The following is a 24,802-nucleotide window of genomic DNA, read 5'->3' on the forward strand; positions in this document are numbered from 1 at the left end:
TTGCTGAATTCTCGCAGTGACCAGCTGGAATAGAAAGATTTCGGGGAGGGGAGCCAAAAACCTCTGGTATTTCACATCAGAATGGACGGAGAGGCCCTGCAGCCCCTTCCTCCCCCTTCCCTTTAGCCTGACAGACCGACTGCTGCCAGATGCCAGCTGAGGGAAGAGTCTGATGGAGATGCTCTTTCAGGAGAACAGATGGGATACCAGTGATTGAACCTGGCACATGAAGAACATACACTCCACTACTGAGCTATTCTGAGCCCCACCCGCCATCTCCGTGCTCAGTGGGGCAATAACGTTGCAGAACTCTTTTGTCTTCCCCTGGCTAGCCAAAAGCAGAGGAGTAACAATAATAAGAAAGATAAAACAGTCGCTTCGGCTTACACATTATAGATTCTAGTTAAAGAATGAGTTAGCTGCTCAGGGAAGCCTGGACTCATCTTTTGCCAGCTACAGATGAAAACAGATGCTCATCTGAAAAAGTGGGGACAGACTACAACCAGTACATCACCGCGGTGCTTAAACGTTGGGCACTGTGCCAAATTCAAGGTTCTGGTATGAATTTACAAGGCCCTTAGCAACTTGGGGCAGGGATACCTTAAGGGAGATCCCAATTCTTCACATCCCTGCCCAATCACAGAGTTTTGCAGGGGGTGGTCTTTGTTCGTGCCCCCCCCCCCAATGGCTCAGAAGCATGGCTTGCTTCCTCCTGGAGCCATGCAATCCATATTGTGCGCCCAATTCTGAGATCAGACAGGCCTCTCTCCCTGTTGAACTTCAGGTGCTCAACAAAGACCTTTCTATTCTAGCAGGCACTTAAATAAGTTGTATAAGATCAAGCATGAAGAAGGTTTCCCAGCCCGCTCATAGGTTCTTATAATATCAGTGGAAACAGTTGGTCTTGGCGAGTATTAACCGCTTCCAATTTTAACCTGAAGACTGCCACTTGTCCAGTTTTAATTTTAATTGTTTGAATAAATTGTGGGATGTATCTTAATTGATTGATCGCTTGTACTTTGCATATCGTCTTATTTATATGATGTTAGCCACTCTGAGCCCGGCTTTGGCTGGGGAGGGCAGGATACAAATAAAATTATATTATTATTATTATTATTATTATTATTATTATTATTATTATGCCTATTTATGGGACCTTAAGCTTTCCCCCCCCCCACACACACATCGCAATCCTTTATAATAATAAAAAAATTCTATACTTGGTACAGATATGACATCCAATATAATAAATTCCCACAACTGAGACAGAATGTGCATTGTAAAATAAAGCATGTATAAGTTATTTTGTTATCAAACCAGTGACCCGAAATGCTTAAGAATTGCATCTGACCACAAGGGTCTTTTGCAAAATCAGAGGCAGCAATTTACCATTTTGTGTGTTAAAATATAAACAATGAAGTAATGGAGAAAGATTTCCATGTTTTATCTCCTCTAGCCTCTCTATTGCACTCTGTCGCTTTCTCCTCCGCAGCTAATCACCAAATTCTACTCCCATCGAGTAAAATGCATGCAGCATCCCCTTTGTGAAGCAACTTCCATGCATGCAACTACAAGTGAGAACGTGCTTAGATCTGATGTCTTTTAGCCCGTGAGTTTTGTTCTAGATGCCGTATCATTTTGGACCGATGGGTTCTTTTATTGACTGTGGTGAAAAACTGCCTGGTGACCGTCTACGGTTAAAAAATGGTCTATAAATATTGGAAATAAATAAATGCACACACCTATGTCCAGGGGAAAAAATGGCTCTGCAAATCATTAAAACGCATACCTAGCGCAGGAGAGCCTGGCTCACCCACTCCAGATGAATCGCTGTAGGAGCTGGGTGTCTGCTCCAGGAGCCTTTTCCGAATGCTGCCTTCAGATCCCTTGCCGTGCACACGGCGCTTCTTATTTTTCACCAGGATCCGGCCCAACAACTCCTGGGGACTTGGCAAAGCTACGCCAGGCTGAAGCTGCGGGGGGGGGAGAGATGTTAAGATGTTAGCAAGAGCAGGAGATCTTCACAGACTAGAAGACAAGACGGGTGCTGATGCCCTCAAAAGATAAATCTATTCACAGAAGGGAAGGAGGTGTAGCTCGGTGGCAGAGCTGTTTTGCATGCAAAAGCCCACAGGTTCACTACCTGGCAGCTCCAAATAAGACCTTGGTCTGAAATCCTGGAGCGGTGCTGCTTGTGAGTGTGGACAACTGTGAACTAGATCAGGGCGGCCCAACTTTTCTTACCATGTGGGCTGCAAGAGTACTTCAACAGGGAACCAACTGGCCGCACAATGCCTTGTCAAGCGGGGGGTGAGACCCCAGCCCTCACACTGCCTTCCCAAAGTCAGGTAAAGAAGGTGCTGGGCTTTGGGAAGAAGGTGCGAGGCTCTGGCTAGGGCCTGACGCTCTCCCACCTGCTGGGAAAGCACTAATTAGGCTTTGGGAAGGAGGACTCTAGGACCCTGTCAGAGCCTCACACCTCCTTCCCAAAGCCCAGCATCTCTGAGTGCTGCATACAGCCCTTGGGACTACTCTGAGCTAGATAAACCAAGAGGATGTTTTCACCAGATGCCCATTACTTGATTTGTTTCTCCAGGCCGAACTCTAATTCACTGAAGCTGTCAACTGAGCATGTGCAATAGCTGCCTGAGCTGTACACACCTCAGCTTCACCACAACTTCTGTTTTCAAATTGGATGGAGGCTGGTTTGAGACAAAGGACATCAAACAGAAGCTACAGGGTACCTGTGGGTTGTGGCTAACATCAGGCGTACTCGGTTTCAGAAACCAGCAGTGCGAGTCAACTGGAGTGGTCATCTGTACACAACCTAAGTAAGGACCACAGCCGCTCCCAACCAACCCGCCCACATGTCATTCCCCTGGTTGATCTCGCTCCCAGAACACACCGGATATTTATCCAAAGGGTCAATAAGGAGAGCATCCCCAAATATGCTGCGGCAATACTCTGCCATCTTCGCCTGCTGCTTTGCCCTGGGGAAGGAAAACAAGAAACACAGAGGAAAGGTTATCAGTCGTGCAGGCCTCTCTGATCATACAGCGCTGTAAGAAGGAGAGGGGCGAGGATGACAGTCTCAGACAAGCCAACTACTCACGAGTCAACGTGGTTCTCAAATGAGAGGATAACAGGGAAAGGTGAAGTCTTGAAGGCACTTTCAGCAATGGCCTCTATGACTTCCTGTAACAGAATGAGGCAGGGAAAGGGGTTAAGGGAAAGGGGGATGTTTTCCAGCCTGAGGGCCACATTCCCTTCTGGGCAACCTTCTGGGGGCCACATACCAGTGGTGGGAGGGGCCTGAGGCAAAAGTGAGCACAGCAACCTTTGCAAATTTTGTGTAGGCTGGTGTCTACACACACACAAACCCCTCTAGCCTCCATTCTGACAAGAAGAGGCACATTCGAGTTCAAGAAAGTGCAGAAAAAGTGAGGTGCGAAGCAAGGCCAGTGAAAGATGTGGCCTGAGGAGAGGGGGTGTGGTATGTGGAGAGTACTGAGGGCCTGGGGGGGGGCGTATTCAGCCCCCAGGCCTGAAGTTGCCCACCACTGCCTTAAGAGGTCAAGAGTACTCATTTGCTTACAGTGGTAGAGTTTGGGGTGGGTGGAGGGAGGTTGCTACAATGGACAATAAACTTAAAGAGAAATTTCCGCATCAATGTGCTGACATGTTTCAGGAGGATTCTGGTCCCATACCCAGGCCTGGAACAAAAAGCTGAACACATGGATGGGGAGCCTCGCAGCCTCTAAACACATTGATGGACTACAACTCCCATCATTCCTCGCCATTGGGTCATGCTGGCTGCAGCTGATGGGAGCTGGAGTCCCACAGCAGCAACTGGGAGAGCCACAGTTTCTGTTTCCATGACTAAAATGATATCAATCAGGGACTGGACCTCTGAGTTCTCACCCTTGTTGGATAACTGGAGCTTCCATGATCAAGGGCAGTCCAGATCTCCACCTGGCTATGCCAACCTCGGTCTCATTGGTTGCAAATAAGCCTTTTAAGGTAATATTCCAAGCTTACCTCAGGGACAGGTGTGGGGAACGGTTGGCCCTCCAGATGTTGCTGAACTACAACTCCCATCAGGCCCAGCATGCATGATCGGTGGCCGTGCCTGAAGGGAGTTGTGGTTCAGCAACATCTGGAGGGCCAACGGTTTCCCCAGACTTGTTTAAAAAGGACCCTCCAGCTACAGATTTGGGATGTTTCCTCCTCCCAGTTTAAAGCGTGAGGAGAAAACACTCCCTTCCAAATTAGTTGTGGACAAGGAATGATATCATCACCAAGAAACAGTACTCATTTCAGGAGTCTCTCAGCGTCCCACCCTCAATGGGACCCCTGCTAACTTGGAAGGGGTGCAACAGGCCAAGTAGACCGCCACTGATCACATGCTGAAAAACTGGAAATGGCAAACACAGGTAGGAGGGTGGGCACCCCTGTGCTGGCCTTGGGGACTCTTGCAAACAGCCAACCGGGCTGGGTGCCAGTTACCTTGAAAGGGATTTCGGTCGTCATGGTGAATCCGTGTGTGATGAAGGGCTCCTCGTCTTGGGGGCGTCCCTTCCAGCAGTCCAGCTCAATGCAACGGCAGCCACTCAGCAACACCTGGCGGTACATCTCCACTGAGGAGTTGCCTGTCAGCTGCCCAGCTTTTTTGAAGGGAGAGGGAGAAGATGATGGGGAAATGTTAGATGCCTGGGGAGAGGAGAGACAACCAAGCAACGATACCAGACCTCAAATCCTTAGAAGAGGCAAAATAAAACCTGAAATAAAGAAGGCCGGTAACTCTGAGCACAGAGGAAGACACTTGATCTCCAACAGGGATGCATTTTCTGCACAGCCGGCCTCTCACAAAACAATTTCAACTCAGGATATAATGAGGAAGCATTGCTCTGCCACAAAAAATGGGCAATCATCTTTCTCAACCCCTATTCTCCTACACCTCCCAGAGTTTCCTGGGACTGACTGTGAGACGACTCTGAGAACTGTAGTCCTGGGGGGAGAACAGAGGGTCTCCTGACAACTCTTGGCTCCCTTAACAAACTACAGCTCCCAGAAGACTTTGGGGGTAGCGCAGGCGGCAGGCGCCCACATTCAGGGCAAGTGTCTCTGTTCGATGCACGTACCTGTGAGGTAGGTATTATGTGAAGAGTTAATAAAGTAGCTGCTTAACGGCTGGGTCATGTCATCACTTAAATCCAGCTTTTCGGGGGGCACAATGGTGTTCTCTTCTCCCCCCAGGTAGCGGCCAAACCCTTCCATTGACATCTGGTCTGCGGAAGGACAGACGGGGAAAGAAAAGCAGGTTTATAGATGTAGGCAAGAGAAGAGGCAGGCTGAAATAAGTGGGGGAAGGACTGTGTTTATCTGTGCCCCACTTTTATTTAATACATCTACACACACACACACACACACACACACACGACTAGGGGTTGCTCCCCCTGGTCACTCCTCTCACCAAGCCCCCCTACCCACCAAGCCCTTTGCCAGCACTCCTTTTCCCACACCTAACCAAACTGCCCCCTCTTTGCACCTCATTCACCCCTTTGCCTAACTCCCAAGTCCATCCCCACTCCCCTCAGTTTGCTGCAGCCCCCTTTTTGTCTTCTTTCTATGCATATTTTTTTTTAAATTTTTTTTATTGATTTTCCAAAATTTATAAACAAACAAACATAAATCCTAACTGTAATTATTCCACTCTTAATAACATTGTTAAGTGACTTCCTCGAATCCCCCTGGCTGAACTTCAATGTATATCATTGTAACAGTTTTCCAAAACAAATTTCTCATAAAATTTACTTAATGAATTAACGTCTTTCTTTCTTTTCATTTAAAATTTAAACATATTCTTCTATAACTTCACATATTTAAATCCTAAGCCAATCTGGTATTTGCAAGTATTTCTATTTATGCCGCAGCCCCTTTTAAAGGAGGGGGGGAGGCTCTTCACAGAGAAGTTTGCCAAACCGCTCTAATAACAATAATTTTATTATTTGCACCCCACCCATCTGACTGGGTCGCCCCAGCCGCTCTGGGCGGCTTCCAACATATACAGAAACACAATAGAACACCAAACATTAAGCACCTTCTCCCTTCCCTTAAACAGCTTGCCTGGGCTGTCTGCCACCCACACTGCTTGCTTGCTCGCTTGCCTGCCATTATACTGGGATTTATTTCTTGCCATTATTATTTATTATCTTTATATACCGCCCTTCAACTCAGAGCGGTTCACGAGATAAAAATACAGGATAAAAGCACAAAATAAATAGTTAAAACGGAAACTAAACGAAAGAATAACAACAACCCCCCACCAAACCCTTTAAAAGGTTGTAGAATATTAATCAGCCAAAGGCCTGGTTGAAGAGGAACGTTTAGTCTGGTGCCTAAAGGTATATAATGAGGGCTCCAGCTGAACCTCCCTGGGGAGAGCATTCCAGAAATGGGGAGCCACTACAGAAAAGGCCTTTTCTCATGCTACCTCCCTCCGGACCTCTTGTAGAGGAGGCACACAAGGAAGGGCCTCAGAGGAGGACCTCAGGGTCCAGGTCAGTTTATATGGAGAGGGGCGGTACCTTGAGATATGAGGTCTTTGGCATGGCTGCTGCAAACCATAGCATGCAACAGCCATATTTTGCATGTACATAGGTAGGTATATACACTCTATAATACATGCACCCACCCACCCACCCAATAATAGACATAAACACCCACCCACCCATACATACAATATGCATGCACCCCTCCCACTTTATATCTATTTACATAAACAAACACACCCACAGACAAATGAAACCACAAAACAGTAACAACCCTACAATATAGTACAAAACAATACCTCCCACCCAGTCCAAAAAACAAAAAAATTGCGCAGCACATTTTAAAAACATCTGCCACTGCCTCCACCCGCTCTGTATTTCTCCATCATCACCACCACCACCACCTGCAAATTCTGGAGAGGGCGGGGGGGGAGGGGCTCACCACGCTGCTGGAACTGTTGGTTGGGCTCATACTTGTTGATTAGCTGGCGCACCTGCTCCCGAGTCAGTGGCGGGTAGAGGATCTCGTTGAGACGGGGGTCTCTTTGCTTCTGGTTGATAAAGTCCATCAGCTGGTCCAGACTGAGGTAAGGCTTCCCCTTGGCTCCGCTGTTTGCAAAGGAACAATCAGAGGGAAGGCAAAAACAATGGCGCTTTGGCCGGTTCCAAAATTTGCAACTGATAAAGGAGGAACCCCCACCCCTTAGAATTAACAGAACAGAACAATTCGTTATTGCCCAACCCAATTCATGTAGCCACCTGAGAGACTTCAAAAACGCAAGCCAAACCGTTCGTGCAGAAAACAGGAAGTTTGCTTGTTACTGGGATAAAACGTTTGGACCGGACAACATCAGGTTGGGAATTCTGGCCACACTGAAAGGGCACCAAGAACTACCAACCCAGAACTACCTAGAGCAGTGTTCTTCAACCTTGGGTCCGCAGGTGCTGTTGGACTACAACTCCCATCATCCATAGCTACCTCAGCCAATGGTCAGAGACGATGGGATTTGCAGCCCATCGTCTGGGAACCCAAAGTTGAAGGAAAGTGGTCTAGAGGAGAAATGGGGATTTGTGGTCCAAAAACATCTCAAAGGCCACAGCTCCCATCAGTCACAGCCAGCACAACCAACAGTCATGAAAGATGGGCATTGTAGTAGCCCTACATGAGCAGGGGCTCATGTCTCCCCTTGCCCCAATATAGGGCACCCCCAGACTGGTGCTTTTTTGTGAGTGTATTCTGTAGCATGTCATTGACACAACAACAGTATGTTTGTGGTGGATTTATACTGGACTGTCCACACGTCATTCCCTTTTATTAGTCGTCCTGTGGTGCTTCCCATCTGGAACGACACTTTTGCATTATAGCGCAATGAAAGCAGGGTGAAACCTCCTCCCAGAATGTCTGCAGAGTGTATAAAGTTACAGGATCTCAGTAGGAAGTGAAAGGATTGGAAACGAAGCAGTGTGCCTGCCCTGAAACAGTACAAACAGGCACAAACAGTACAGAAAGTAGGATTGCATATAACCACTCAGATCCCATTATCACGAATTATTATCAACGCACAATGAAAAGGACACTTGGAGAGGTCCTACAGAACACTAACATGAACATTGCTTATTCAGAATGGCATCTTGTTTAATCAGGATTATATTGGTTTTTGTGTAACTGTTTTTGCTAACATTTGCATAATCTGTTATCAAACAGAGGAAATACAAAGACACGCTGTACTCTTTTCCACAGTAATCCTCAAAACAAGAGACCGAGTCCGTTTCCTCGCTTCAGATATCCTGTCCTTCCACACCACCATCTGCCCCTCCCCCCCGACTCTCCTTTTACTCACATTTCCAGCAAGATCTTGTCTATGTCTGGGCGAAGGCAAAGCTTGTTCAGGAAGCGTTCAAAGATCTCCAGGGTGAACTCTTCAGGTTTGATAGATTCGCTCTAGGGAGCCAGAGAGGAATAAATAAATAAACGAAAGACAGTGTACCCCAGAGAAAACACTACAGTTCTGTGCAGGCCAGGTGAGGGTCAGGGAGAAGGAGGAGGAGGAGGAGGAGGAGGAAGAGAAGGAAGAAATCAGAGATAAGAATAGAGTCAGGGAGTTAGACTGGTTTTATGGCAGCAAGACCAAGATCCAGGAGGGAGGGATGAGGAATGCTGGGAAAGGGAGGAGAAGGTGAGCAGCAGGCAAGAAATCAATACATTTTTTAAAATAAAGACATACCCTGTTAAAATTAAGACCGCAGGACTCCAGGGCCGTCTCCACCCGCTTTTTGTCAGCTGAGAACATTTTCAGGATGCTACAAAAGGAGGGAAATGGGAAGCTCTTCATCAGACTTGCAGAGGTGGAAGCAACAAGCCAGACATGTCGGAAGGAGACCAGCAAAACAGAAACCAGCAAAACAGAAATAGGCCAAAAAAGGGAGAAGAACGTACGCGATACAAAAGGAAGGGTAGCCAAGGCAGTGCCTTCCAGATGTTGTTGGGCTACATGTCCCATCATCCCCAGCCGCTGGACATGCTGGCTGGAGCTGATGGGGCTTGGAGTCCAACCATTTGTGGAGTGTACCATGTTGACTATCCTGGAGCTAAGCTTTTTTTAAAAGAGAGAGAGAAGCAAAAGGCATCCTGATTGTGGTATTCAAACAGATACAGTGGTACCTCAGGTTAAGAACTTAATTTGTTCTGGAGGCCCGTTCTTAACCTGAAACTGTTCTTAACCTGAGGTACCACTTTAGCTAATGGGGCCTCCCACTACCACCGCAGCGCGATTTCTGTTCTCATCCTGAAGCAAAGTTCTTAACCCGAGGTACTACTTCTGGGTTAGTGGAGTCTGTAACCTGAAGCATCTGTAGCCCGAGGTACCACTGCACAGGTCAAAGGCCACCAGGGGCCAAAGGGCAGGGGAAGGAAATTCAGCTTCAATGGAGCTGATGGGCATGGGGTGGAGAATTTCCTTATCTGGTTGTGGCCTACTGGTGTGCAGCCTCCAGTTTCCCTCTGTGTATTTCGCAGACTGCACATGCAAAGAGCGAAAGCAGCTGCTATTCGCAAGGAAGCAGACCTTCCTGCTGGGGCACCCACTAGAGAGTCAGACAGCTGCTTCAAGGAGCCATCTGGAGTGCCAGCCCCTCAGCAGGTCTCCAAAAGCAAACCCTGCCCAACCACACATCCCTGGGCACTGTTTCAAACTGGTAAATCTTCAGGAGGGGCAGCTGCCCTTGCAATTAGGGATGTAAGAAGGCACCATTTTCAGTTCCATCCTGCCTTTGCTGGACGTTTCTGTTCGGCTGCAGTTCACTTCCTCTTCAAGCTACATTATTTGTCTTGCCGACTGCTATAGCAAAATTACGCACTTTACATAATTAATTATGTGATTATGTAACTACATAATTAATTACGTAATTAAATTATTGCTGTCATTACAGTATTCCACCTTATTCATTGCAACACAAAGGAAATGCAATGCAAATCAGGGGGGGACTGGGATGGCGAGAACGTAATCAGTTACGTATCATTTACAGACTGAAAGCAGAAATGGCGAATACGGATCATAATCGCCAAGTTGATTTCCATTCCAGACATGGGACGCATAAGGGGACACCTGCAACTTCTGCTCCCATCTCCACTGGAATTCTCTGACATCGCTGTTTGCAACACCCACTGGGCGCTGAAGGGTGGCTATAAATAGAAATAATCTCTCTTTATAGATGGAGCGACACCTCTCTCTGAGCAACAGACCCCAGAAGCCGAACCTTCATCAGGGCACCACACAGAACGTGGGCCTCAGGACAGAAGAGGGAGGTGGGGATAAAGCAAGCACAGAGGTTTTGTGGGTGAAAATATAACCTTACTTCTTGACAGGGATCCTTGCATCCTGATTGACCTGGATCTTGAGCCGAGTGTACCTGTGAGGTTATAACTGAGAGTCAGCTGTATGGCACAAATTTGCCTTCCCTCCTACTAACCTATGCAAGGGCTGTCCAGCTCAGTCGAGAGAGCAAAGGATCATTGTGTCCCTCCCACAACTGCGATAAGATATTTTAATTCCTTATGACTGTCCCCTTTCAAGCAACGGAGCCCCACCAGCCCTTACAACAGGCGCGGAAGATAGTTGGCCCTCCAGACGTTACCAAAATACAACCCCCCATCCACCCCAGCAAGCATGGTTAACAGCCAAGGATGATGAGATATATAGTAGTTCAGCACTATCTGGAGGGCTGAAGGTTCACAACACATATCTTATAGGTAAATAGGTGGAGCATCCTATACTTTGGTCTAAGCCACCAACAAGAAGCCAGCAAAACAAACCACAAAGACCAACAGCCCCAGAGGACACAAATCCAGAGGGATATGGGAAGCTGCCTCAAACCAAGTCAAATCACTGGTCCATCTAAGCTCAGTATTATCCACATTGCCTGGCAGTTGCTCTCTGGGGTTTCAGACAGGCCTACCTGGAGGGGATGATACTAGGGACTGAACCCACAACCTTCTGCATGCAAGGCAGACGCTCTGTCACTGAGCTGTGGCCCTCTCCCAGGAGTCTCTACCCTGTTTAAAACGGTAGAAAATCGACTCACGCTTTTTGCAGGAAGGTGTTCCGCGAGGCGTTCTGAGCCAGGATGTTTGTGGATAGTTTGAACAGCTCCTCGGTCCACAGCTAGATAGGAGAGGAGAGGCAGAACAGGGTGAGGCCAGCCGCTCTCATCTGCCCTTCCCCGTCCCATTGGCACCCTCGGGTCTAACGATCCAGCCCATACCCTCAAATTCGGATCATTAAGCAGGGCAGCCATACAACACACGCTGTCCAAGTTTGGCATGGTTAAAAAGGAAAAAGCTGTATCATTTGGAACTTTTTGAAGTTACAGAATATTCATTACAGTAGCGGCATTTTTGCACCCGTGCCTCTAAGCAACTTACGCAATAAAAAGAAAACAATGACAACATTAAAATAAGATAAAAGCAGCTGTAAACAAAAACTAAAATACTCAACCAACAATATATTTAAAAGGAACAAGTCCTACCCGCCCCACTTAAAAGAAGAGCACAGGAAAGGTCCCGAACATAATTATCCTCCCAATTAGAAACCATTAAGCCTGGGTAAATAAGAATGCTTTTTGCCTGGTGCCTAAAAACAGCCAGTGATGGCACCAGGTGTGCCTCCCTGGAGAGAGCATTCCACAAACAGGGAGCCACCCTTGAAAAGACCCGGTCTTTCATCTCCCATGCCTCTCTCGGAAGGGACGCAGATGATGAACACAGAGTCTGAACTGATACTCAGAGTAGACCCATTGAGAATTATGGACATGGCTAAAGTCATGTACACACTTCAGATTACAGAGGTACCTCAGATTAAGTACTTAATTCATTCCGGAGGTCCGTACTTAACCTGAAACTGTTCTTAACCTGAAGCACCACTTTAGCTATGGGGCCTCCTAATGCTGCCACGCCGCCGCAGCACAATTTCTGTTCTCATCCTGAAGCAAAGTTCTTAACCCGAGGTACTATTTCTATGTAACCTGAAGCGTATGTAACCTGAGGTACCACTGTACTCTGCATCAAGTGCACCTCAAGGGCTACATTCAATCCATATGTATCTTAGGAAACACAGTACTGCGTTTTAATGAGTTCCCCCCCCCCCTAAAAAAATAGGTTCAAATTGAGCAGGGGGGTGAAAACAACCTAGCTGCATTTTAAGCCAGTAATGTATACACAGCCCAACTTAGGCCCACCAATTTCAACAGGTTTGCTCGGAGTGAGATTTAGCCGGCTATGATTCAAGGAAAGATCCAAGAGAGAGGCTTATAAATTGTGCACAGTATTGTTATTTAAGTGGATATTCCCATCAGTCCTAGCAAGTGTGGCCAATAGCCTGGGATGATGCGAGTTTTAGATCAGCAGCACCTGCAGCCTCCAAGCGGTTTACAAGGTCAGTTTGCTTCAAAACACACTTAAATTCCTCAACCATCTCTAAGGGAAGTGGCTACTACTGACATATACACCCCCCAAAAAGTGCACTATTATTGTTATTATTGAATATTTCAGTTTTTTATTCTCTCTGCTCCTCCATAAATTGGTTTTAGAAGCCAGGACTGGGTTAGTGCGGGGGGAATACAGGTATTGACAAAGGAACAGGAACAGCAGCCAAAACTCAGAAAGAATATGGACACCTATCCTTACAGCCTCAGTGACAAAGCTGTAAATTAAAGCCAATTCTAAACCAAGATTGATTAAGCAATAGAAGTGTAAGCGCATTAGAGGAACAAGGTCAAAGCCTCAAAACTGGGGATGGCCATTCATTACAAGACACTAGTGGAGGGAGGTTGTTTTGTATTCTCCAGCCTGCGATCATTTGTGACCTGTGAAAGTATCTAGCAGGTTCGAACAACTGGATTCTGGGTTAGTTCTTCTCTGGGGGTGGAAAGTCTGCTCCTCTCTGGATGTTGCTGAACACCAGCTCCCATCATCCCTGACCATTGGCCAGGCTGGGTGGGGCTGATGGGAGATGGAGTCCAGTCCCACAGCTTCCTCCTGGGGCTGCTCTGTGCATACACTCCCAAGTGCACAGTTTGCAAGGAGTGTGAAAATGAAGTGTCAGGCAGCTAATCTGCAGTACCCCACAAAATAAAAAAAATAAAAATGACAAGGCGGTTTCTGGAACCTGGAAGATCAGCGTAATTTATCACAACATGGTCTTTGCAGATTAATTCATGCAGATTTATCATATAGATTTACCTTATTTGTCCCACGCACTGGTTGCCAGTCCAGGCCCAGTTCAAGTTTGTCCCACGCACTGGTTGCCAGTCCAGGCCCAGTTAGGGCTAGCATACCAAGCCCTAAATGGCTTGGTATCCAAGTACCAAGAAGACGGCCTCACACAGTATCAGCCATCTCAGATCTTGTGACTCGCAGGTGAGGCCTTGGTGGTGGTACTGCCACCAACTGGGAGCTGCCCAGATAGCACACCCCTATGAAAGGGTCTTCTTGGTGGTGGCCCCCTGCTTGCGGAATGCCTACCTTGGTGTGCAGAGTCTGTCTCCTTCCATATCAACATTCGGGAGGCATTTAGAGACATTCCTGTTCACTCAGGCCAAAAGATACATTTCCTGGCAACCCTGAAATCATTGGCTGAGATAAAAATTTTTTTACTGCTTTTAATGATATTGTTTTAATGATGCATTTGCTGCCCTGGGCTCCTTTGGGAGGAAGGGGAGGTTATAAATTGAATAAATAGTGGTAAGCAACAACGGAGGCAGCCACAATGCTGGAACTGGGATGCTAAGGCACTTACATGAAGATGAATAATCCATCTCGAACAGAAGAACCGGCCTCATTCTTTAATGGAAGGTTACTGTGTGGCGAAACCTTCCAGATACTGGCTCCATTTGCATTGTACATTGACAGCGGCCTCATGCCATTTTAAACAATCATGGCTTCCCCCCAAAGAATCCTGGGAACTGTAGTTTAAAACAGCTGAGAGGTGTTTGAAGGCTCCTATTCCCCTCACAATTCCTAGAGTTCCCTGGGAAGAGGGGCCGATTGTTAAACCACCCTGGGAACTGTAGTTCTGTGAGGGGAATGGGGGAGGGTCTCCGAACTACAGCTCCCAGGATTCTTTGGGAGAAACCATGATTGCTTACAGTGTTATGCATAGTGCAGAAGGGGCCACTGTTGGGATTCCACCTCTCAGGTACTCTAACCACCAACCATGCTGGCTGGGACTGATGGGCACTGAAGTCCCAACATCATCACCTGGCAGGGCCATAGGTTCATCCTTGTATTGAAGAACTGTTGCTTTCTTAAAAAAAGAAAAAGAAGAGTTCAGTGTGACACTCCTGCCCTACCTTGGCCGTATCATCTGGAACAACTGCCATGAAGTTGAGGAAGCTGACGTTGACAAAGTCTGGACCATGCACGACCGTCACCAGCATCTCCTCGGGCCGTTGCTCTGGCCCCCCAAAGCCAAGAATCTCCCGGATCTTCGGGTCCTACAGAAGTCAGAGTGCAAAGGAGAGAAGTTAGCCTGACTGGCCCCAATGGCATTCCCAACCCTAGATGCCTAGCGAATGCCATTAAACATGTGCTTTTTGTGTTATGCAAATAGCAGCCTGGGACCTGGGAAGTTAACTCTCTTCCCTCTGCCAGGGTGCCAACAAAAACTACCTCTCTGGAGCTGTTCTTTGCATTTCACGAAAAGCTCCCATTTCAAGCTTCCCTTGAAATGCAAATAGCAGCTTCAGAGGAGGGAGGGACAAGGAAAATCTTTCCATTTCGCTTTATCTTGGTTTCTCATTTTTCCCATCTTAAATGCAGTTCCACACATCACTTACTTTTCCAAAAGCCCTCTTGAAAGTAATTCAGCATTTTAGTGCATGTTCCTCCTAATAAGACACATTTCTGTATAGAGTTCTGCCTAATACGCATATTTTTTTACAAAGCAGCTCCCGCTAGTATTGTGCAATTTTGTATGTTACTTTCACTAATATTTGTACTTCAATGCACAATTTACCCCAGTTTAAGCAGTTTTTGTACATACTGCTTGGCTGGAGAGTGGCGCTGCAAAATCTGGAGATGTGCTAAGGTTAAAGGACGGCTGTGTTGTCAGTTTTCACATTGCTTCAGAAAGTGTGAATTGGGTGAAGTTTGCCGTTCAATGCAAACTGAACCAAATTGCTCCTCGATCCCTATTTCACAGAGGAGTTTTTAAGGTTTCACTCAGTGGGGACACAGTGGTCACTGTGATTTGTGCCTAGATGGTCCCAGTAAAAAAGAATTTCAGAAAGTATCCTGCGGCACAATGGGGTTAGTGTGTGTCTTGCCATTAACCAGAAGGTTGGTGGTTTGAGCCCATCCGGGGATGGCTGTGGGCAGGATTCCTGCACAGCAGAGGGTTGGAGGAGTAGATGGCACTTCGGGTCTTTTCCAACTCTACAACTGTATGATTTTATTATTCTACCTATTAGAGATCCCAGAGAGTTACTGGCAGGAAAACTGGCAATACAGTAGCCCAGGGCCACATTCACACCATACATTTAAATCAGTATCATACTACTTTAGATTGTCACGGCTTCCCCTCAAAGAATTCTGGGAGCTGTTTGTTTGTTAAGGGTGCTGAGAGTTGTGAGGAGACCACAGTTCCCTTCACAGAGCTACAATTCCCTGTGAAGACATTTTGATTGTTAAAGAACTCTGGTAATTTTAAGTACTGGGAGTGGAAAAGGGATCAGTCAGCAGCTTCCAGATTTTTTTGGAAAAAGCCATGGCTGTTTAAAGTGGCATAACACTGCTTTAAGCATATGTTAGGAATGCGGCCTAGGTAGACTGACCAACTGGCTTGGATCAAGACAGCTCTGTGTATGGCGGAAACCTGCAGCTCTTCAATGTTGCTTGAACTGCAACTCCCATCATCCTTCACCACTGACCATGCTGGCTGGGGCTGATGGGATTTGGAGTCCAACTACCTCTGCAGGGCCACAGGCTTCCCCGTCCCCGGGGGAAGGGAATCACCGTTACCTTTGGTAGCTTGGCATAGCGCCCGGTCCGAGTGTCACGGATACAGCTGATGTCCAAAACGTCAACTTCCTGAGAGGGGAAAGAGATAGAGAAAGACAAAGAGAGAGTTCTTGTCACTTAGTGCTCTTTATTAGCAGAGACTACATATTTCCAACAGCCTTCTCCGCTAACGAGAACTGCGAAATGTGTTAATTAGGTTAGATAATGAGGTCTCTTCCCTCCGCGGCAAGTAATGTATTAATTTTAGCTCCTTTTTTGCCAGTTGCCATATTTCATACAACAGACGCTTACTTTTGCATAATTAGTTTAAGGAGAATGTGGCCGGGGGAGGGGGGACAAGACGCCAAAACAACAACAACACACATTTGTATCCATTATATTTCGCTTGCAGCTACCCATTAGAACAATTTGCCGCTTTGTGTGCAGGAGTCATAATGCAAAAACCTACTTTCCTGCTCTCTCTGTAATGGAACCAGAAGGAAACAAATTTTAATTTTATTGTACTAGATTTCCATTAATTACCACTGTTAGTTTGTGGCTTTTTGTGAAGTCTTTAAAACTTTAAGAACATAAGAAGAGTCTGGCTGGATCGAGCCGGAGGCCAATCTCTCTCTCAGGGGCCCTCAAGATGCTCATGGGAAGCACACAAGTAAGACCTGAGTGAAACAGCTCTCTCCCCAACTTGGGATTCCCAGCAACTGATACCCAGAGGCATATTTCCTCTGACAGTGGAGAGAGAACACAGCCATCATGGCTAGTTCTGGGTACCTTTCCTCAATTATGAGCTCTCTTTTTAAAAAAAAGTCACTAGCCTTTTGACTTGTAGATGTAAGAGAGCAGATGCACACGAGTCATTCAACCCAATTTCTTAGCTTAATACTCAATAAACCATTCCTTTCTAAAAAGTTTGTTGTCCTGATTTCTTATTCTTCCAGTAAGTTTCGCCGTTTCTGCATATTCCATTAGTTTCTGTATCAATTCTTCTTTCGTCGGGACCTCTTCATCCTTCAGGCAACAGGGCAAATAACATTCTTGCAGCTTTAGTCACATACATAAATAAATTCCTATACTGTTTGGGTAGTTCTAATCCCATAATTCCCAAGAGAAAAGCTTCTGGAGTTTTCTTACAAATGTTATCTTAAACATCTTCTTCAATTCATTATATATCATTTCCCACTAAGCTTTAACCTTATTACAAGACCACCACATGTGAAAAAGCTGCATTCTTTCACTTTAAATTTCCAACGCAGATTCCACTTTGATTTATACATTTTTGCCAATCTACTAGGTGATAGGTACCATCTATATAGCATTTTCATATAATTTTCTCTCAAACCATAACATGCTGTACATTAAATCTGTATTCCATAATCGTTCCCATGCTTCCATTTCTATGTTATGACCAATATCAATTGCCCACTGTATCACTGACGATTTCACTTGTTCATCTTTTGTCTCCCATTCCAATAACATCTTGTACATTTTAGACAACACTTTAACATTACCATTTAACAGGTCTCTCTCTAATTGTGGTAGTAGTTCCCCAAAGCCCCGCTTCATATCCTTTTTAAATATTTCATTCATATGATGATATTGTAAACATGTTGTTTACATTCCTGGTAAATCCCTAAACTCTTTTAAGTCTGTGCAAGTCCTGTTCTTGCCAATAAAGAGTTAACTCGAATGTGTATGGTGTGATTTACTGCTAGCTCCTCCTGTCATGAGCATTAGAGGCAATATTGTCTCTAAAAGCCTCCTCCTGAACTCAGGTGGCTTCCCCTATCGGAGGTCCCTAAACTCTTTTAAGTCTGTGCAAGTCCTGTTCTTGCCAATAAAGAGTTAACTCGAATGTGTATGGTGTGATTTACTGCTAGCTCCTCCTGTCATGAGCATTAGAGGCAATATTGTCTCTAAAAGCCTCCTCCTGAACTCAGGTGGCTTCCCCTATCGGAGGTCCTCCTACCACATGGTCAAAAAAAGAGCATGGAAACTTTGGCTTTTAGTTAAGCATAGCTCGCTGTGTTGCCTAAACTAGAAATTGTGGTTAACATTACCTATGAGTAGTAAGCAAAGCACTTCATGGTGAAGGCAGCGTGATTTGTACTTAATCCTAGGTGACGCTAACCACAGTTTGTTGGTTTGGGTAAACTGACAAACCACGGTTAACCAAAAATGGAAGCTGCGTAGGAGGGGAGAAGAAGAGAGCATTGCAGAAGCCCAGGGTGAAGTCGGCCTCATTTGTGTTGTGACTTCATGTCTGGATTGCTGCAATGCACTCTGCGTGGGACTTTGCTCATGTTGGATCTGGAAGCTGCAGTTAAGTAAAGAAGGCTGCAGCAAGGTTGCTGCCAAGAGTGAGACTTTGTCATCATACGACACCTCTGCTCAGAGATCTGTACAGGTTGCCCATTTACTACTGGGCCAAGTTCAAGGTGTTGCTGTTAGCACAAAGTCCTTAACATTGCAACCAATTTACTTGCAGGATCGTCTTACTCCATATATTATACCCATCCGACTGCTTCCTTCTGTGAAATTGGCACTGCTACAGGTGCCATGTAATACTCATTCTGCAGTTGTAAGAAATCAATCTTTTGCGTGTGGCAGCAGCACCTACACTGTGGAACTCCCTGCCTATTGACACCAGGCAGGTGTTTTCGCTATTGTCCTTTCAACACTTGCTTAAAACGTTTTTGTTTAGGCAAGCCTATTCAAACATGCAGGATACTGAAATGCATTTTAAACTCTTTTGCTTAAACAATATATAGAGAATAGTATTATATATACTGTCTTTTCTCTATTTTATGTTATTGCCTTTAATTTTAAGTCATAACTCAGAGGCGTTATTACAATCAAGTGATATAAAAGTTGTGATATATAAAAATAAAGTAAAATAAAATAAAATACACTGACTTTGCAGAAGCTCTCCAGGATTTCAGCCAGGGAAGTGGTACTCTCCTTCATTGGGGGTTATTAAACAGAGTGTGGGTGGGCATCTGCCAGGGATTCATTATCTGTGATTCCTGCATTGCAGGGGGGTTGGACTAGATGGCCCTTAAGGTCCCTTCCAGCTCTACAGTTCTGTGATTCTGCCATTCTATGACGCTCTCCCAGCCCCGCTTGGAGATGCAGGGCAATGAACCTGGAACCTTCTGCATGCAAAGCAGGTTCTACAGCCCTTCTCCCATATACTGCAATCCTAACAGGCGCGGGGTGGGGGTGTCAGACGAGCAGGCATTTCCTGCACGCCCCCAACAGACAACAGAGTGCTTTGATTTCCCTTCCTCGCCTTTCTCCAAGCCATTCTGCTAGGCACGGCCTCTCTCTTTTTCTCCCCCTTTCAATTCCCTTTTTGCCATTCAAGCAGCTCCGGCTGTATATATAGCTACTTAAGCTAACTGTTTTGTCCTGGGCGGCTGCCAGATGCAAAAGAGCTTTAACCACAGGGAAATTGTGTGGTAGCAGTAAGAGGAGGAGAGGTGGGGGGGTGGCAGGAAACAGGGCTTCCCTCCAACCAAAAGGAAATTGCTGCTAGGCGTTGGGGTGGGTAGGAAGACAAGATCAAGAGAGCTCATCCAAAGAGGAAGGACCTGGGGGTGCAGGAGGTGGGGGGGGGGAGACATTATTTCTCCTGGGGCTCAGGCATCCCATGTGAGCCATAAAAACTTGAAAGACATTGCCATTGCTTCTCTTGTAGCACGGCAGAGAGGGAAATGCATCCATAGAGGGGCTTATCTTTTAAATCAAGAATTCTATGGCTACCAACTTAGATGGTTTCAAAACAGCACTAGACAAATTCATGGAGATGGCTATAGCTATAAATACTGCTTCCAGTGTGGGAGGCAGATAGCAGGCCTTGGGACGCCAGTTGCTGGGAGTCACAAGTGCTGGGAGTGTCCTGCTTGTGGCCTTCCCAGAGCCATCTGCCACATCCCCACTATTATACCTCTTTGATAGCCATGGCTCCTGGCCCCCCCCCCAAAGAATCCTGGGGAATTTGTTATGGGTGCCGAGAGTTGCTAAAACTCTATAACTCCCCTCACAGCGCTACAGTTCGCAGAGTTCAAGGAAAGAAGGGTTGGTTGTGTAACCCGCTCTGGGAATTACCGTATTTTTTGCTCTATAAGACTCACTTTTTCCCTCCTAAAAAGTAAGGGGAAATGTGTGTGCGTCTTATGGAGCGAATGCAGGCTGCGCAGCTATCCCAGAAGCCAGAACAGCAAGAGGGATTGCTGCTTTCACTGCGCAGCAATCCCTCTTGCTGTTCTGGCTTCTGAGATTCAGAATATTTTTATTCTTGTTTTCCTCCTCCAAAAACTAGGTGCGTCTTGTGGTCTGGTGCGTCTTATAGAGCGCAAAATACGGTATAACTCTGTGGGCAGTTTCTGTGGCAGACACCCAGCCCTTTAAACGTGCTTGAAGTGTATGGCATGTATGGAACCTTGAGAGCACAGAGACCCAGGTTCACATCTGGCCACGAAGATCATTGGATGGAGCACAGGTCAGCCCATAGCTGTCAACTTTCAGATTTGAAAATAAGGGATCAGCAGCCTCACCTGTCCCAGGGACAGTCTACGGGATATCTAACAAACCGGGATAGCAGCAGGAAGCAGCGGGAAACGGCGCTGGAATAAGGAATTTCCCGTGAAAAAAGGGAAAGGTTGACAGCTATGGGTCAGCCACTTCCTGCACTACTGGGCAGGGATGTTAGGTTGTTAGGAGGGTTACAGGCAGCGTTAGAAATTGAGATATGAATGCTAGGAGCTAAATGGGACCTTAAACGTAGGTTATGGGCGCAACAATGGAATGTCTAGACGTGCTTTTTTATAACAAGAACAGACAAGCTTGCTGCTAAAATGTTATGTTCATTTTTCACATGGTTTAGTCCTTCCCCTGCTTGCCCCCTAATACTCTTTAAGAGGGTCTCTTCTCCAGTCTTCAGAGAGTAGCTTGAAGTGGGGAGGCAGAAAAAGGTCCTCTTTTCCTTCCACTCTGCAGTTTTAATCTGAAATCTTAGACGCAGTACTGCGTCCCCAGAGCTCAGAAACTGCTCGCGCTGATGAAATTCCGTGTCGCAAAATGTGCCTAGAACAATGGGAGTTTCGAACACCGATTACAGGGAGGCGATTGTATACTCCACCATTAAACTGCAGGGAAAGTTTGGGAGTCTTTTTGAGAAAAATGTTAGGGCCACTTCAGAAAAAGCCACACTCAAGTCACAACGTGCCCTACTGATGTCAATGCACGATGAACTCTGGGCTTTTACTATCTGTTACAAGTATTGAGGTACAACGGCCAAGTTTTGGGGTGCAGGTCTCCGGAGGATTCATTACGAAGCCGGAAAAGCAAAGGAAGCAATTGGGACAGGAAGGAGAGCAGCAGCCGCTGTTTCAATCAGTTTTTTTATTTTTTAAAAACCCGCTCCCTCCCTTTCCGCCTCTCTCCCTCTCTTTGGCTCCCACCCCAGAATTCTTGCCAAACCAGCTTAACAACTCAAAAGGCATTGACAAGAGAGTGGAATGAACAGCCTGGGCCTCTGCACAAATCACTCCTTCCCCTGGGGCCAGTGAACTGCACGCAACCCCAAAGGCAGGGCCCTGGACAAGCCGGGTGCCCTGTACTTTCAACACCTTCCAGCAAGGGGCGCTTGGAGAACTCCACTCTCCAGCCACCCAGCAGCATCCATGTCACAGGCAGGCGACCACATGCAAGCCCATCGAAAGCACTTTGTTGTTGTTTAGTCGTTTAGTCGTGTCCGCCTCTTCGTGACCCCATGGACCAGAGCACACAAGGAACTCCTGTCTTCCACTGCCTCCCGCAGTTTAGTCAGACTCATATTGGTAGCTTCAATAACAGTGTCCAACCATCTCGTCCTCTGTCGTCCCCTTTCCTTGTGCCCTCCATCTTTCCCAACATCAGGGTCTTTTCCAGGGAGTCTTCTCTTCTCATGAGGTGGCCAAAGTATTGGAGCCTCAGCTTCAGGATCTGTCCTTCCAGTGAGCACTCAGGGCTGATTTCCTTAAGAATGGAGAGGTTTGATCTTCTTGCAGTCCATGGGACTCTCAAGAGTCTCCTCCAGCACCATAATTCAAAAGCATCAATTCTTCGGCGATCAGCCTTCTTTATGGTCCAGCTTTCACTTCCATACATGACTACTGGGAAAACCATAGTTTTTACTATACGTGCCTGGCTTCCCCCAAAGTATCCTGGGAACTGTATTTTTTAGCGAGTGCCGGGAATGCTGCTGCTGCTGCTGCTGCAAGTGATAGACTGCAGTTCTCAAGATTTGGGGGCAGGGCTGTGCTTCGGAGGTACAGAGTGCACACAGATAGACACAGACATGCACACATCCTCGCAATGTCGCCGACCTCAAAAGATAAAGGACGTGCTCGTAAGCGCCCAAGAGTTTCCGGGCTTGGTCACCCATCACAAGTGATAAGAAGCTTTACTTTTAAAAAACGAAATGCATATAAATAAAAATGCAGTTTGAAGAGGCTGGGGGGCGGGGGAGAGAGAGAGAGAGAGAGAGAGAAGAGACAAACAGAAAGACTTCTAAAAGCAGAGTGCATATATCTACCATATTTGGGCCAGTCCAGTAGAGGAAAAATCCTTTAGGGTCAACCCGTAAGGTCACCAGAGCCCGGCTTGTTGGTTCCTAGGAATGGGGGGGGGGAGGGAGAGAGAGAGAGAGAACAGTCAATACTCTTCCACCAAGCCTTGGATGACAACCTTCCCAAAACTGTTTATTATATGTTGATCTCCTCTGTTTTGTGCAACTCACAGGGGTCTCCCACTCAAGGAACAGATCCAGTACACAACTGCCAGCTTCGGAGATTTGCCAGCTGTGTGCCAGGAGCCATCAGGCAGTACTTTTAAACAACAGCAACCTATTGCTTGTGAAATTTATATAATCCACCTGGCCCCAGGATGGCATACAATTAAAAAAAAAACCCTCCAACTTTAACATCTTGAAAATCGTCTTTAAAACAATTCAGAAACAGACGCAAACAGGGAAAGATCTTTACATAAAAGGCTTGTTGAATGAGGAAGGTCTTCAGGAGGCACCAGCAAAACCACCTGCCCAATATTTAGCAGGAGGGAATTCCAAAGGGTAGGTACCAAAACCCTAAAGGCCCAATTCCTACATTCTGTGGAATGGACCTCCTAATGAGATGGCATTTGCAAGGCATAATGATCAACTAGGTTTGTAAGGGATGGAAGCTCAACAACAGTGGTCCATACACTGATTGCTGTAATGCGCTTTACCTGGGGCTGCCCTTGAATTCAGTCCGGAAGCTGCAGCCGGTGTCAAAGCGCCAACACACAATTCATTTAATTTTATTGAACAGAATCTATATATTGCTTAATCACCAAAACCTCTAAGCAGCTTGCATACAATATGAATAGACCATGAAAATCACTGATAAAAACCAAGTATTAAAAACAAGCTCACCTTAAACCACTTTTTGAAAAACGTAAATCAAATGGTTTAAAAATACGTATTATTAAATAATTATGATGATGTAGTGAAACAGATGTCTACATGTCTGGGGAGGCTTTCTTGAACAAAAAAGGCTTTTAGCAGGTGCCAAAAAATTGTACAGGCAACGACTATTTTACATGCATCCAATGGATGCTGACTGCGCACACACGCATTGCGCCAAACACAGAAGTGACATTTAAAACGGCAAAAATGGGACGAAAAAGGCACAATAGGGATGAAAAAGGCACAAAACCAGCACTTAGATATCCCACAAGCCTTTGCACCGACCGTTGAGGCCTGTGGAGAGTTGGGAGTTTGAGCAAGTAGGTTTGGAGGGAGTGCTGCTGTTTTTGAAAGGGCGTTTCAACAGTTTCCAGAGGTTTAGAAGGTGTCTGCAGGCTTTTCCAATGGCGTTTCAAATATAGGCGATTTCATGTAGATGCGCAATGCCTTGGAACATACCCGCCACATAAACTGGTAGTTGCCTGTACAGCGAGGGCAGTTGCTTTTGGGGCAACCCACAGATAATGCCTCTGCTGAAAGTGTTGCAGTGGCTGCCAATTTGCTTCTGAGCTGGATTCAGAATTTGACTACTGGTACCGATATGGATCTGAACCAAACTGCCTCACCCACTACACCCCACCCCAGTCAGGTAAAGATGCTCATTGTCGGAGGCACTAGGCCCCTGAATACCAGCTGCTGAGAACCACATGAGGCGAGTATGCTGCACTTTAGGGCGTCCCATAGGGACATCTGGCTGGCCACTGCGAGGGAAGAGGATTCTGCACTACAGAAGCCTTTGGTCTGATCCAGCAGCCGGGTTCCTCCTCCTCCTCCTCCTCCTCTTCTTTGAATTTAAATACCGCCCTATACCTGGGGGTCTCAGGGCGGTTCACAGAATAAAATCAAAATACAAAACCACAACATACAAAATAAAAATTAGAACAACCCAATAGCTCCCTCCCACACACAAAAAAGCCACATTTTAAAAGGGCATAGGATGTTAATCAGATCAACCAAACGCCTGGTTAAAAAGGAATGTTTTTGCCTGGTGCCTAAGGGTGTATAATGAAGGCACCAGGCAAACTTCCCTGGGGAGAGCATTCCACAGATGGGGGGGGGGCACTGCAGAGAAGGCGCGTTCTTGTGTTGCCACCCTCCGGACCTCTCGAGGAGGCGGCACACGAAAAAGGGCCTCCAAAGATTATCTCAAGATCCGGGTAGGTTCATATGGAAAGAGGTGGTGGTCTTTGAGGT

The 24,802-nt window shown here is 46.4% G+C and overlaps 1 protein-coding gene and 1 long non-coding RNA gene across 3 annotated transcripts in view; one reads left to right on the forward strand and one right to left on the reverse strand.

Moving 5' to 3' along the window:
• LOC310667062 overlaps positions 1-13,070 on the forward strand; it is a 150,066-nt gene extending 136,996 nt beyond the window's left edge. Inside the window, exon 3 of the long non-coding RNA XR_014506161.1 lies at positions 13,058-13,070. This is a non-coding gene — a long non-coding RNA (uncharacterized lncRNA). The remainder of the gene's footprint in view (positions 1-13,057) is intronic.
• PLCB3 (phospholipase C beta 3) overlaps positions 1-24,802 on the reverse strand; it is a 68,826-nt gene that overhangs the window by 31,333 nt on the left and 12,691 nt on the right. For both annotated transcript variants that reach the window (XM_083418474.1, XM_083418473.1), the window contains exons 2-14: positions 22,640-22,717; positions 16,066-16,134; positions 14,397-14,540; positions 11,133-11,212; positions 10,407-10,460; positions 8,777-8,852; positions 8,393-8,493; positions 6,994-7,160; positions 5,142-5,288; positions 4,507-4,664; positions 3,113-3,195; positions 2,906-2,990; positions 1,790-1,973 (exon numbers count right to left, since the gene is read on the reverse strand). In XM_083418474.1, coding sequence (XP_083274600.1) covers positions 1,790-1,973; positions 2,906-2,990; positions 3,113-3,195; positions 4,507-4,664; positions 5,142-5,288; positions 6,994-7,160; positions 8,393-8,493; positions 8,777-8,852; positions 10,407-10,460; positions 11,133-11,212; positions 14,397-14,540; positions 16,066-16,134; positions 22,640-22,717 — 1,426 coding nt within the window. The remainder of the gene's footprint in view (positions 1-1,789; positions 1,974-2,905; positions 2,991-3,112; positions 3,196-4,506; positions 4,665-5,141; positions 5,289-6,993; positions 7,161-8,392; positions 8,494-8,776; positions 8,853-10,406; positions 10,461-11,132; positions 11,213-14,396; positions 14,541-16,065; positions 16,135-22,639; positions 22,718-24,802) is intronic.

This window comes from Podarcis tiliguerta (assembly GCF_965153285.1).
Source record: "Podarcis tiliguerta genome assembly, chromosome: 16".
NCBI lineage: Eukaryota > Metazoa > Chordata > Lepidosauria > Squamata > Lacertidae > Podarcis > Podarcis tiliguerta.